General features: G+C 52.4%; 1 protein-coding gene across 1 annotated transcript; it reads right to left on the bottom strand.

Annotated features, from left to right (window-relative positions):
- Window positions 1-1,096: 1,096 nt before the first annotated feature.
- On the bottom strand, window positions 1,097-13,440 carry MYMK (myomaker, myoblast fusion factor). Its single transcript, XM_061571727.1, has 6 exons — window positions 13,296-13,440; window positions 10,635-10,769; window positions 9,675-9,789; window positions 7,568-7,716; window positions 6,785-6,901; window positions 1,097-3,841 (listed from the first exon to the last, which is right to left on the bottom strand). The coding sequence occupies exons 2-6, from the start codon at window positions 10,767-10,769 to the stop codon at window positions 3,689-3,691; spliced, it is 669 nt and encodes a 222-aa protein (XP_061427711.1). The 5' UTR covers window positions 13,296-13,440; the 3' UTR covers window positions 1,097-3,688.
- Between the last annotated feature and the right edge of the window lie 487 nt (window positions 13,441-13,927).

The raw sequence follows: 13,927 nt of genomic DNA, 5'->3' as shown, positions 1-13,927 counted from the left end.
CGAGATTAGCGAGGCATTGTGGTCCATTTGTGGCGAGCACTTTGTGTGCAATGAGTGCGGCAGTGGCGTAGTGACTGCGTCACAGTGACGTAGTGACTGCGTCACCAGTGACGTAGTGACTGCGTCGTCAGTGACGTAGTGACTGCGTCGTCAGTGACGTAGTGACTGCGTTGTCAGTGACGTAGTGACTGTGTTACCAGTGGCGTAGTGACTGTGTACCAGTGGTGTAGTGACTGCGTTGTCAGTGACGTAGTGACTGCGTTGTCAGTGACGTAGTGACTGCGTTGCCAGTGACGTAGTGACTGCGTTGTCAGTGACGTAGTGACTGTGTACCAGTGGTGTAGTGACTGCGTTGTCAGTGACGTAGTGACTGCGTTGTCAGTGACGTAGTGACTGTGTACCAGTGGTGTAGTGACTGTGTACCAGTGGTGTAGTGACTGCGTTATCAGCTCAGGGGGTGCGTCAGTCGGTCAGGCGGAGGGCCCCAACATTCGATGTGTCTCTTGGCGCGCTCGCACCGAGGAGACTTTTAGAGATCGTGGCTCCACGTCGCCGTGACGCTCACGGTCTCGGATATTTAACGCTGTTGGGGGCGCTCCGTCGTCGCAACATGCAGCCTCTACAGCCTCCGCAGTATAGTGGCTCTTTGCAATATCGCGTTGCTGTTATAATTAAACTAAAACGTGGAACGTAAATTAAAGCATTTTTGTAAAAACAAATTTTAACCACGTCTTAAATAAGTCGGCGTTCTTTCACACCGTGGTAGCAAACAAAGCTCACGGTGGGTGTCAAAGGGGGCCCCAACTCGCAGCTCTGTCCATCCGGGGGGGATGGGGGCCACGATTACCACGGTTGGCTACGTACGGTGCGAAAGAAAATCAACGTACGTACACATATACATATATATACACGAGAGAGAGAGACCGGACAGAGTTCACGGATGAAAGGCACCCAGGTCGGGTATTGAACCCTGGGGCCTTGCTCTCGCCCTGGGGGGGCAGCGTGCCCACCGCACCGCTCCCCAAACAGCGCAGAGAGCTCGGGGTACTTACACGGAAGCAAGCCAGCACGAGCTTTATTTACTAGCAATAACAACAACAACAATAACGGCGATTGTAACACCAACATCAACATAAGCAATTGCAACAACATCAATTGCGTCGAATAAGTAATTAACACAATCACGTGATCATGATACGTGGGATGACGTTGCCGACAGCGGTTTAGAATATCCATGCAATGGGACACCATGTGGAGGTGAAGACCAAACGTCACCTCACATTGATGATGCTGATGATGCTGATGAGGGTGGTGGTGCTGGTGGGATGCATGCTGATGATCTGGTTAAAAATTGAACTTTTTTGCCAGTATCAAAGTATGAAAAAATAAGAATATGTTTAACCCTTTATGGCAATAAAACAGTGGATGTTAAGATGTCCAAGTCTGCATTAACCGCAAGTGCTTGTGGTGAGTATGCACACACACATGCTCTGATGGTAATAAATGACCACAGCAGAGACAGCCGCCTTCTTCAGGGCCTCGTCTCACCACCGGTGTCAGACCAGAGACCAACGCCAAAAGGCAAACAGAGTTGACCAATCGGTTTCAAAGGCAATGCACACATTCATCCGAACATGCATTGCATCTTGACTTCAAGCTTTCGTGACTGCAGGAATTCATGTTCTTTGGGTCTTTCGGTAAAGCCACGTAGATATACAAATAATAAAATTTTATTTATATTATTTTTCTATCTAAAATAATACACTTTTTTCTACGTGGCTTTACCGAAAGACTCAAATAACTTGTGTTGCGTGTTCACCACATGTACCGTGTGTGGTTAATGCAGTACTTGATTTGGTGTTTTAACATCTTAACACAACTCCTGTTTAATTGGCAGAAAGTTTAAAACCTATTCTTATTTTTTCATATGATTATCCGGTCATTTCTGCTCAGTCTGAGAAGTAGTTGTTCGACCCTGCTGCTGCTGCTGCTGCTGCTGCTGCTGCTGCTGCTGCTGCTGCTGCTGCTGCTGCTGCTGCTGCTGCTGCTGCTGCTGCTGCTGCTGCTGCTGCTGCTGCTGCTGCTGCTGCTGCTGACCCAGCAGTGTGATGGTAAGCGATGGGGGGGGGGGGGGGGGGGGATGGCATCAGCCTAACAAACACAAAGCACCTGCCTGAGAATTTTATATCATAAAAAACTTCACTTCTCCATTCACCGTGAGCGGTGGGGCAGTTGTTGACAACGTTGACCAGTTTCTGTAGCTGGGGAGCGCGCTGATGATGAGCTGCGTTTGGGTAGCAGAGGTCTCACTCCAAATCAGTGGAGCAGTGGAAACTACCAGGCCTGTCGCTCCATTTGAAACTCCGGGTCTTCTCGACCACACGTATGCCCTCCCTTGTTCTATACTTGTGAACGGTGGAGCCCTTTAAAGGAACATCTGTGCCGGTTTGAAACATTTAGGCTGACCTGCTTACGACCCATCCTAGGTTTAATCGACTGGATTGTGTGAGGAGCTCACAGACCCTTGAAAGATCTGGACGCAGTCCTATTGGTGAGTTCCTGCGGTCACCGCATGTTCATGGAGCTTCTGTTTGGCTGGATATAAGGAGCAAAACGGACACGGCACATATCAGATGGGCTGATGTGGCACAAGAGGATATGGAACTGAGTGGACTTGCCGATGACTGGTACCAGCGGTGTCAAGATCGGCCTCTATGGAGGAGGCTCGTGAAGGGCGCGACTCACAACAATGAGCGGAGTACCAAGCGGCTAAAACGCAGCAGGTTGGCACAGTGGGGGAGCACAGTAGGTGCTTCTGTTTGTCGTCTCAGTCAACCCATGGCACCTGGGTCTGTCCTATGACCTCCTACCAGCAGGAAGCCTTCTACACTTCACGTGGCCTCAACATGCACCTAGCATGGCACAAGCGCCGTGGTGACATTACCGTTGCTTTGTCTCCCCAGTGGCGATGTTTACACAACGCACCAGGTGTTTATTTGAGGCTGATTCGATCTAGGGGATGCCCAGGACCGGTTCAGATATTCGTCACCGGTGTTGGCGGAAATCGAACTCGGGTCACGCGGTGGCTTGGAGATGTTAACTACCTCACCTGGTGCGCAAGAGGTCGTGGGTTCGATCCCGACCCTGACGCCTGCTGTATATGTGGAGTCTGCGTGTCTCTCTCTCATCATCACGGTGACTAGGAGATGTTAACTACCTCGCCTGGTGCGCAGGAGGTCGTGGGTTCGATCCCGACCCTGACGCCTGCTATATATGTGGAGTTTGCGTGTCTCTCATCATCACGGTGGCTTGGAGATGCTAACTACCTCGCCTGGTGCGCAGGAGGTCGTGGGTTCGATACCGACCCTGACGCCTGCTGCTGTATATGTGGAGTCTGAGTGTCTCTCTCCCCGTGACCGCGTGGATTTTATCTCCGGGTCCTCCGGTTTTTTTTCACTCCACATTTAGAATCAACATCAGGCGTTCGGAGAGTGTTTGTCCGCTATAAATGTCCAACACGGTGATAATCCCACGTCGTTGAGCTATCATCGGCGATAGCCAGGTCGCTCACCGACAAAGAGCTGCACGGAGAGCTTTGCCTGATCTAAAAAGAAGTTCACAGTCTAGTTTGTGAGTAACCGCTGCGCCACTGCTCCCCAGCGAGGGCGGCGGCGCGCGCGCGGCCCCGTCACACGCAGCAGCAGAGCGTGTAGCAGCTCAACTTGTCCGGCTGCTGGTTGCCCTGCGCGACGCTGCTACTGCTGGTGCGCGGCAGCAGGATGACGCACGCCGCAGACAGGCAGCAGTGGAAGAAGCTGTGCACGTACGGGTAGTCCCACTCCTGCACGCCCACGCACGCACGCACGCACCCACCCACCCTGTGTGAGTCTACTGGTCTCTGTGTGAGGAGTATGTGGGTCTCTGTGTGAGTCTACGGGTCTCTGTGTGAGTCTATGGGTCTTTGTGTGAGTCTGTGGGTCTCTGTGTGAGTCTACGGGTCTCTGTGTGAGTCTACGGGTTTCTGTGTGAGTCTACGGGTCTCTGTGTGATGAGTCTACGGGTCTCTGTGTGATGAGTCTACGGGTCTCTGTGTGATGAGTCTACGGGTCTCTGTGTGATGAGTCTACGGGTTACTGTGTGATGAGTCTACGGGTCTCTGTGTGATGCGTCTATGGGTCTCTGTGTGATGAGTCTACGGGTCTCTGCGTGAGGAGTCTACGGAGCCCTCGTTTCACCTCTGCCCGCTCAGCCCGCGGCGCCAGACACAACACGCGCCCCCCCTCCAGCCCCCCACCCCCACCAGCCCCCCCTCCACCGGCGTAATTAACGACGCAACGCTGCCGCCGCTCGCGAGCCCCTCCGTAATTGCTCGATCGTTCCCCCTCCCTCCCCAGCCTGCCCGGGTGGGTGGGGGGATGTGGGGGGTCGGTGGGGGGGTCGGTGGGGGGTAGTCCTCCGCATCGCGTGTGGAGCTCCGCGCGTGCCGTCTCGGGAGCTTCGTCATCGTCTTCGTCGTATTCGTCGTCGTCATCGTCGCTGTCGATGTGGCGCGCGAGCGCTGCCGAGTGGGCGGGCGCCTCGCGGTCGGCCTCCCGCTCGGAGCCGCGGTGGGGCCGGGCACCTGTTTCGGATTTCGCAGATCGCCTAATTATTGCGCGGCGCTCTCAACCTGAACCAACAACGACGCCGACGCCGCCGCAATTTGGTTGCCGGCACCGAGTTGATGGCGTGAGCTGTAACAATAAAGCGTCGCTGGCGATTACTGAAAGGTAAAGGCGCGGACCAGGCAACGGCTGTTGGCTGCCGGTTGACGGGCAGGGGACGGGGGGGTGCTCCGCTACCACGCAGCCCAAGAGTTCGCTCCATCAGGGGTTGCTTTTGGCCTACTCATCCACCATGGTCAGTGTCTCGGATGAACTCTGACCCTGACGACGCCTGCTGCTGTATCGTTGTAGTTTGTGTGTTTCTCTCTCTCCCCGTGGTCGCGTGGATTGTTCTCCGTGTCCTCCCGGTTTTTCCCTTCACATTTAAAATCAACGTCGCGCGTTTCGAGTATTTGGCTGCTATACATTTCCACTTGATAAGCCACTTGGTTGAGCTATCATTTGTGGCCAATTCGCTTCTAAAAAACTGCAGCTCAGTCGGCTTTACCTGGTCAAATAAAAACACATTTAAATAAATTGTAAGTGAAAGTGCACACCACTCTACCCAGCACGCAGGCGACCTGCCAATCAACGGTGGTGTGCAGTTCTCATTTTACCCTCCCCTGAAAAAATGATGATGATGATGTTGGTAATGGGGGTTGATTGATAATGGTGTTGATGCTGCTGATAATTATGATCGTGATTTTTATGATGATGATGATAATAATAATATAATCATGATGGTAGTGGTGGTGGTGATAATTCTGCTGCTGTTGCAGCTAATGTTGATCCACGTGCTGCCTCTGCTGATGATAATGTGGCGGTAATGATGTTGTTGCTGCTGGTAATGATTATCCTGCTGATGCTGATGATGACGATCATGATGGTAGTGGCCGTCATAATGCCAAGTCCTATCGATGAGCTCTTCCCGCAGGCAAGGTTGCGTTGGCTGGGTCATGTAGCCCGCATGCCCAGCTACCGCATGCCTAAACATATTTTCTTTGGCCGCATGGAGGGGGCTAAACGGGCCCGGCACGGGCTAGAGAAGAGATGCAGTGATGTGGTACAAGATGATGTGGAGCAACAGCGGGGGGCAGAGGAGCGACGCTCACAACGACGAGCGGAGCGCCGGGTGGCTAAAGCACAGCAAGTTGGCACCGTAGGGGGCACAGGTGGTGCATCAGCCAGTCATCTCAGTCAGTCAACCTATGGCACCTGGGTCTGTTCCGTGACCTCCTGCCAGCGGGCGTTCGACACTTGACGTGGCCTCAACGTGCACATGGCCTGGCACAAGCGTCGTGGTGACGTCACCGGCAATTACTGGCGAATAGCGGTTGTTGTTGGTGGTGATAATGCTGCTGATGCCGCTGATGATGATGTTGATATTTCTGGCGACATAGCACTGTACTTGAGTTCTGTCAGAAAATTGTGGAACATTGCGCTGGGCAGTATTGGGCACGGCACACCCATCTGACCTTGTTCTATCCTCCGCTGGGCAGTATTGGGCACGACACACCCATCTGACCTTGTTCTATCCTCATGTTACTTATAGCAATAGAGGGTACAATCATGTACGATTATTATGGACAGCATTACCTTGTACTCTGCTGATAGAGCCTCATGCTGATTGAAAATACCCACTCCAAGCCAGTCGAGTATGTACATACGTTGAAACTTATTTTGCACCGTACTTAGCCAACCGTGCTAATCGGAGGTGTGGGGGAAGGACAACAACCTAAACACAAAGAGCTGTTCTAAGGAAATTAGTTTTCAATTTAGATTATTTAAAAGTGCACGGCTCCAGTGGCCTCACAATATCGGAAGGGAAGAGCGTTCCAGACGGCCGCGGAAGCTTGTCTGAAAGCGCTGCGCGATGCAGTGACCACCACCTCTGTGCCAAGAGCTGCCGCTGCTGCTGCTGCTGCTGTGAGGATGACGACCGGAGGAGTTCACGTGATGATGATGGTATGTGCGTTCCCGAAAATGTCAGGTGAGCAATTATGTCCCGAATATCGTGAGCATTATGCCATGGCAATGATGGTAATGGTGGCGATCATGTTGGGCAAGCATCCCGATATAGGTCCACAGAGCTTAAATTACTGGCGAAACGTCGTACTCAGAGTGTAAATGTTGTCGCGCACCTGGAAATAGAAGCGCAGAGTGAAGGCGAGCACGAGGAAGCAGATCCCCGGGCCCAGGTGGTGCGTGTAGACCTTGCGGGAAGGGAGGAACGCCCTCAGCTCGATCATCTTCCTCGTCTGATGGAGACAAGACAAAGGCAAGAGATGTCCCCACCTACCCCTGTGCGTAGCCTTGTCAGAGTGTAGGGGCAAGAGCTGTTCGCGAACGCCTATGAAGGCCGGCACGGCGCACGAGGGGGAGGGTGGCCAGCACCACGACCGACCGCATCAGGGTACTTATTTGAGGCCGAGTCGACCTAGGGGATGCCCGGTTCAGATAACCTCGATTCGCCAGGTTCGTGGCACAGCACGCACTCACACACTCACCCACTCACTCACTCGCACACTCACCCACTCACCCACTCACTCACCCACTCAATCACACACTCACCCACACACTCACCCACACACGCACTCACTCACTCACACACTCACCCACCTACCCACACACGCTCCCACTCACCACACACCGACACACTCACTAACTCATCCACCCACCCACGCTAACTCACCCACCCACTCACACTAACTCACCCACCCACCCACACTAACTCACCCGCCCACACTAACTCACCCACCCACACTAACCCACCCACACTAACTCACCCACTCACACTAACCCACCCACCCACACTAACCCACCCACCCACACTAACTCACCCACCCACTCACAGACCCACCCAGCCCTGCCCACCCAGCCCTGCCATGGCTGGCTGGCCCCGGGCTCCCCGCGGGCCTCCTCACGTGTTTGAGTGCCAGCAGCAGCAGGGCGGCCACGATGGGCCCCGCGTAGACGCCCGTGCCCCAGCTGTCCTCGCTGACGCGCACGGCGATGCCCAGCACGCCCGCCATCACCACGGCGAGCCGCTGCGGCTCCTCGAATTCTCCTAGGGCTGGCGCGTGCCCATCGTCATCATCATCAGCAGCAACATCATCAGCAGCATCATCATCATCATCAGCAGCAGCAGCAGCAACATCAGAAGCAGCATCATCAGCAGCAACATCATCAGCAGCAGCAGCAACAGCAACATCAGCAGCAGCAGCAGCAACATTATTATCATTATCATCAGCAGCAACATCATCATTATCATCATCAGCAGCAGCAGCAGCATCATCAGCAGCAGCATCATTATCATCATAATCAGCAGCAACATCATTATCATCAGCAACATCATCATTATCATCAGCAACATCGTCATCATCAGTAACATCATTATCATCATCATCATCATGAGCAACATTGTCAGTATCATCATCATCATCAGCAGCGCTGTCCGGTCACTGTTAGCAGCTGGATTGTCATCATCATCATCATCATCAATATGATCATCATCATCATGATCAATAGCAGTACTGTAGTGACTATCATCATCAGCTGCATCATGTCAGCATCAGCTGCAGCATTTGCCATTGTTATCAACGTCATCATCAGCATCAACATCATCATCATCAGCAACATCATCATCATCAGCAGCAGCATTTTTGTCCATCGTCATCACAATCATTGTGGTCATTATCAGCAACAATATCATTGTAAATTATAATCAGCAGCATCATTATTATCATTATTTCTAGCAGCAGCAACAACAGAAGCCGCATAAGCAGGTTCATCCTAGTAATGGCATCATCACCATCCCCGATCTCAGCATCAGCATCATCATTGTCACGATCGTACAACTTGTGCCAATGCAGAGGGTTTACATTCTAGTTACATCAGCACCCCGCGTGGCCACCTGCTTTCTCACCAAGTCAGGTAACTCATTTGGGGCCGAGTCGACTTAGGGGAAGGCCAGAACCCGGTCTGAAGTCGTCCGTGGCCGAGGGTTCAAATTCAGGTCGCCGAGTTCATAGGCATCATAGCAAAGACAAAGATCCCCCGTGTAGCCTCGAACAATGTGTTTGGGGCAAGTGCCTTTAGCAAGCACCTGTGAAGGCCGGCTCGGCATGCGATGGTGCTGGGTGAGTAGCACCTTGAAAACGATTAAACTAGAAACTATGTTTAATGTTACCAGGTAAGGCGCAGCGAGCTATGTGGCTATTTTTTCAGAAGCGACCTGGCCACCAACGATCGCGCCACGAGGTGGGCTTAGCACGCGGCAACGTGCAGCAGCCAAAGACTCGAAACGCGTGACGTTGACGTTGACGCTGAATCTGGAGGAAGAAAATCCACGCGACCACGGGGAGAGAGAGAGACACGCAGACTTCAAATACACAGCAGCAGGCGTCGGGGTCCGGATCGAACCCACGACCTCCTGTGTCCCAGGCGAGGTAGTAAACATATCCTAGCCACCGTGGCGCCCTCGTCACCCCAGTGGTCACATCGCCACACCGCGCCCAGGCGCTCATTCTTGAGGCCGAGGCGATGGAGGAGAGGCTCAGGACCAGTTCAGGGGTGGCTATGAGATGTTAACTACCTCGCCTGGTGTACAGGAGGTCGTGGGTTCGATCCCGACCCTGACGTCTGCTGCTGTATATGTGGTGTTTGCGTCTCTCTCTCCCCGTGGTCGCGTGGATTTTTCTCCGGGTCCTCTGGATTTTCCCTCCACATTTAGAATCACCATCACCACGCGTTTAGAGTCTTTGGCTGCTACCACAAATGTCCGCACGATACTGACAACAAGCACACTTTGTTGAGCGATCTTTTGTAATGGCCAGGTCGCTTCTGGAACTAAGAAAGCTGTACGGCTCAGTGGGCCTTACCTGATGAAAATAAACATTATTAAGTTTTAGTGTGGGTCTCGTTCGCTGAGAGAGGGCGAGAAGGCGGTGGGGGGCCGGGTAGGGGGGGGGGGCGAGGGGGCAGGGAGGGGGGGAGCCGAGGGGGGGAGCCGGGAGGGGCGGGGGAGCCCACCAATGAGCGTGACCCAGATGGAGAGCGCGATGCCGTACACGCTGAAGTACTCGAGCAGCTCGGAGCGCATGATGCATATGGAGAGGAAGCCCAGTCCGTCGCAGACGTGGTAGCACTGGGGGGGGGGGGGGCACAGCAGGGCAAACGCTGTGTTTAGTTTGTTGTCCCCCCCCCGCACAGCCGACTAGCACCGTATACTACACTACACTATACACTACACTTTACACTACACTTTACACTACACTCTACACACACTACACTATACACTACACACACTACACTATACACACTACACTCTACACACACTACACTATACACTACACACACTACACTATACACACTACACTCTACACACACTACACTATACACTACACACACTACACTATACACACTACACTATACACACACTACACTATACACTACACACACTACACTATACACACTACACTATACACACACTACACTATACACTACACACACTACACTATACACACTACACTATACACACACTACACTATACACTACACACACTACACTATACACACTACACTCTACACACACTACACTATACACTACACACTCTACACTATACACACTACACTCTACACACACTACACTATACACTACACACACTACACTACACACACTACACTATACACTATACTCTGGACCCTGCCACTGCCAGGTAGGCGGGTAGGTGGGTGGGTGGAAGGGTGTCTACGTGGGTGGGAAGGTGGATGGGTAGATAGGTAGGTGGGTGGGTAGGTGCGTGGGGAGGTGGGTGGGTAGGTGGGTGGGTAGGTGGATGGGTAGGTGGGTGGGTAGGTGGGTGGGGAGGTGGGTGGGTAGCTGGGTAGGTGGGTGGGTAGGTGGGTGGGTAGGTGGATGGGTAGGTGGGTGTGTAGGTGGGTGGGTAGGTGGGTGGGTAGGTGTGTAGGTGGGTGGGTAGGTGGCCCGCACCGTGATGAAGAACATGGTGAAGAAGTAGACCATGGCCTCGATGTGGAAGCGGCGCTTGGCGGCGATGCTGACGGTGGGCAGGAACGCGAGGCCGCTGATCGTGGGCAGAAACATCTTGACCAGGATGGAGCCCATCTGGTCGTGCCACGCGGACCATACACCGCGTCCTCAAGTGTCGTCTGCCTTGCCGCCCCCGTGTTTCAGTTCGCTCACTCAAATTAGCGACGAAAATATTCGTCAACGGACCGTTTTGTGTTTTTTAAAATGTATTTCTAAAACTGTACCCTCCTAAAACGAAGAGAGAGAAGATGCGACGTTACGGGCAATGCCCCTTCTCCATAGCAGATAGACCGACGGCTGTTTCACAAAAGGTTGTTTCTCGTAACAGCTGTTTTCCTCTTTAGGCCAGTGCTGTTGGTGAATGCGTTGAGCTATTGTCACTTTTCCTCGTGCAAACCTCGGAAGACGCCGCTGGTGGAACCATCCACGGCATCGCAACATCGACGGACCGATGCGCACATCGCCTGCTCGAACAGAACATTTCTAAAGATGCAGGCCACGGCCCTGCTACTGCGGCCCTACAACCCCAACCACAGACCGTCGAGTCAGCCCACGGAGACCCACGGAGATTCTTTGGGGACAAGTCACACGTGGAGGGAGGGGGGCAGTAGTGAGGGTGGGACCGGCTGTCCACACACACACCACGCCACCTCCCGTGATCACGGTCGGCTACGAACAAGAGTTGTTAAAGAATGCGCGTGGTGTTCCTATTTGACTCCGTGGCTCCCGTCATAGGAAAGTGGAATTTCCACCACCGCCTCAGGGCCACTAGCAGAGTTACGCGCGGCGTGGAGATCTGCAGTTGAATCGGTTGGAAGTCCGATTAGCACGGTTGGCTATGTACGGAGCGAAAGAAGTTCAACATACAGACACACTACACTATACACTACACTATACACTACACTATACACTACAATATACACTACACTATACACTACACTATACACTACAATACACTACTATACTACTATACCCTACACCACTATACTACATTGAAAACTAATTTCTTTGGAACTGCTTTTTGTGTTAAGTTTGTTGTATTTCCACCGCACTTCCGATTGGCTACAGTAGGTTACGTACGGTGCGAAAGAAATTATTCATATATTCAACACTATACACGACCATACACTCCACCATACACCACACTGCATATGCTACACTATACACTACACTCCACCATTATACTAAACATACATTCGTGCTCTGGAACAAGAGGCGGCTGCCCACAGTGAGTATTTCTCTGCTGTGGGGAAGAATTCGCGGTGATTGGTGTCGGCTGTATTCGCTCTGCGCTGTCACGGTTGCAATCTGGACACTCGAATAAAACTGTAAAACTATAAACTTGTTTTTTATTTCGCCAAGTAAGGCCCACTGGGCTATATTGATATTTTCTTTCAGAAGCGACCTGGCCTCAAACGATCGCGCAACGAAGTGGCTTATCACGTGGATATGTTTATCAGCCAAATACTCGAAACGCCCGCACAGACGTTGCCGTTATCACCCTCGGTGGGAGCGCTCAGACGCCAACTCTCTCCCAGATCACATTCGCGTCCTTTATAATCACAGTCGAGCGGCTTATTACGGCACAAAGCCTCGTCGCTCGATGAACTTTGTGTCGTGTCCCGAGCCCTGCCTCGCGACTGCACGCCCCAAGTTGTAGCTTCAGTCCGCTCAGTGCTGAATCAGAAACACTGAGCCTGCTCATGGTGTTGGTGAATGTTAAAACACGATCTAAATAAATAATGCATTCTTAACATATTTGCGTCTCCACGTTTTACACAAACCCCTCGGTTCTACAAACATCGGGCAATTTGCCAGCATTGGGTTCGTTGCAAACCATCACTCGATTGATCACGAGGCCCAGAATGTCAACACCGAATGTGTCGAACCCAATGATCGCGATAAGATTTGCTTCCAAGAGGCCGTGTGGCCTACGGGTAATGTTCAAACACAATACCCAAGTCGGGTTTAGTGTTGCACATCGCGAGAGACAAATATGCAAAGGAGGGTGGCATTACAGTTCGTAAAAACGTTGTTTGGGTTAGATCGCTGTAAGTATAAATGTTGAGTCGTAACCCTCCACCACCCGACGCAGCCAGCAAGGTTTTGCCACGAAGCGCGTCAATGGGTGTGCTACTTCAATCCCTCCGGTGTTCATAGTCTTTGGGTCTTTCGGTAGAGCCACGTAAACAGAAAAAATAACCAAAAATATCAACGTTTCAACCGCTTGTGTTGCGATCGAAACGTCGATATTTTTGCTTATTTTTTCAGTCTACGTGGTTTTACCGAAAGACCCACACAATATGACTTCCTGCAGTCACGAAAGCTTTAAGTCCAGGTCCCACCGGTGTGTTGGAGAGTGAATCCACGATGCTGACAATTTGAGTACCCTGACGTTTCTCCGGTCATCACATCGCCCAGCATCTCCGGGCCATTTGCCAGACTAGGTGTTGGGTGGTGGAGGGTTACGACACAACATTAATACTAACCCAAACCCCCACGTCATGAATACTATTGGTCGAGAAAGCCTACGTGTTAAAGAGGAATTACAGTATTTAGAAAAAACAAATTGTTGTAAAATCTCTTTGATAGGAGTCTTACCTTGGTGAGGAACCACGTGCCAGGAGACTGCGTGGTGGTGAATGGTGATGGTGGTGGTGGTGAATGGTGATGGTGGTGGTGGTGAATGGTGATGGTGGTGGTGGTGAATGGTGATGGTGGTGGTGGTGAATGGTGATGGTGGTGGTGGTGATGGTATGGGGTGTGGTGATGGTGATGGTGTGGTGGTGACTGGGAATGGATGTGTGATGTGGTGTGTGACGGGGTGTGGTGACAGGTGGCCGGGCCGTGGCAGCTGTTGCTCGTGGGACAGCTGCCTATGCACGCACCCCGCCTGTGACAGCCCCCCCCCCCCAAACTCGACTGTGTGCGTGGGGGGGGACAGCCACCGAACCAGTTCTCCCCTAGGTCGACTCAGCCTCAAACGAGTACCTGGTGCGGTGTGTGGTAAGCATCATCGCTCGGGAGACAAAGGCGTCCGGGCGTGATGCTGGCCAACCCACGCCGTCGTGTATACACTGCACTGTACACACTAAGTAGAACTTATTTCGCACCGTACGTAGCCAACCGTGCTAATCGGACTTCTAACTCCAGGTTTTTATGCTGTGCGTAACTCTACTGGTGACACTGAGACGGTGGTGCAGATTCCACGTTCCTATGACGGGAGCCATGGA

This window comes from Lethenteron reissneri, chromosome 48 (assembly GCF_015708825.2).
Source record: "Lethenteron reissneri isolate LAM-NWPU_2019-01 chromosome 48, ASM1570882v1, whole genome shotgun sequence".
NCBI lineage: Eukaryota > Metazoa > Chordata > Hyperoartia > Petromyzontiformes > Petromyzontidae > Lethenteron > Lethenteron reissneri.
Note: the sequence above shows the minus strand (reverse complement) of the source record. Positions and strands in the feature narration are given on the sequence as shown.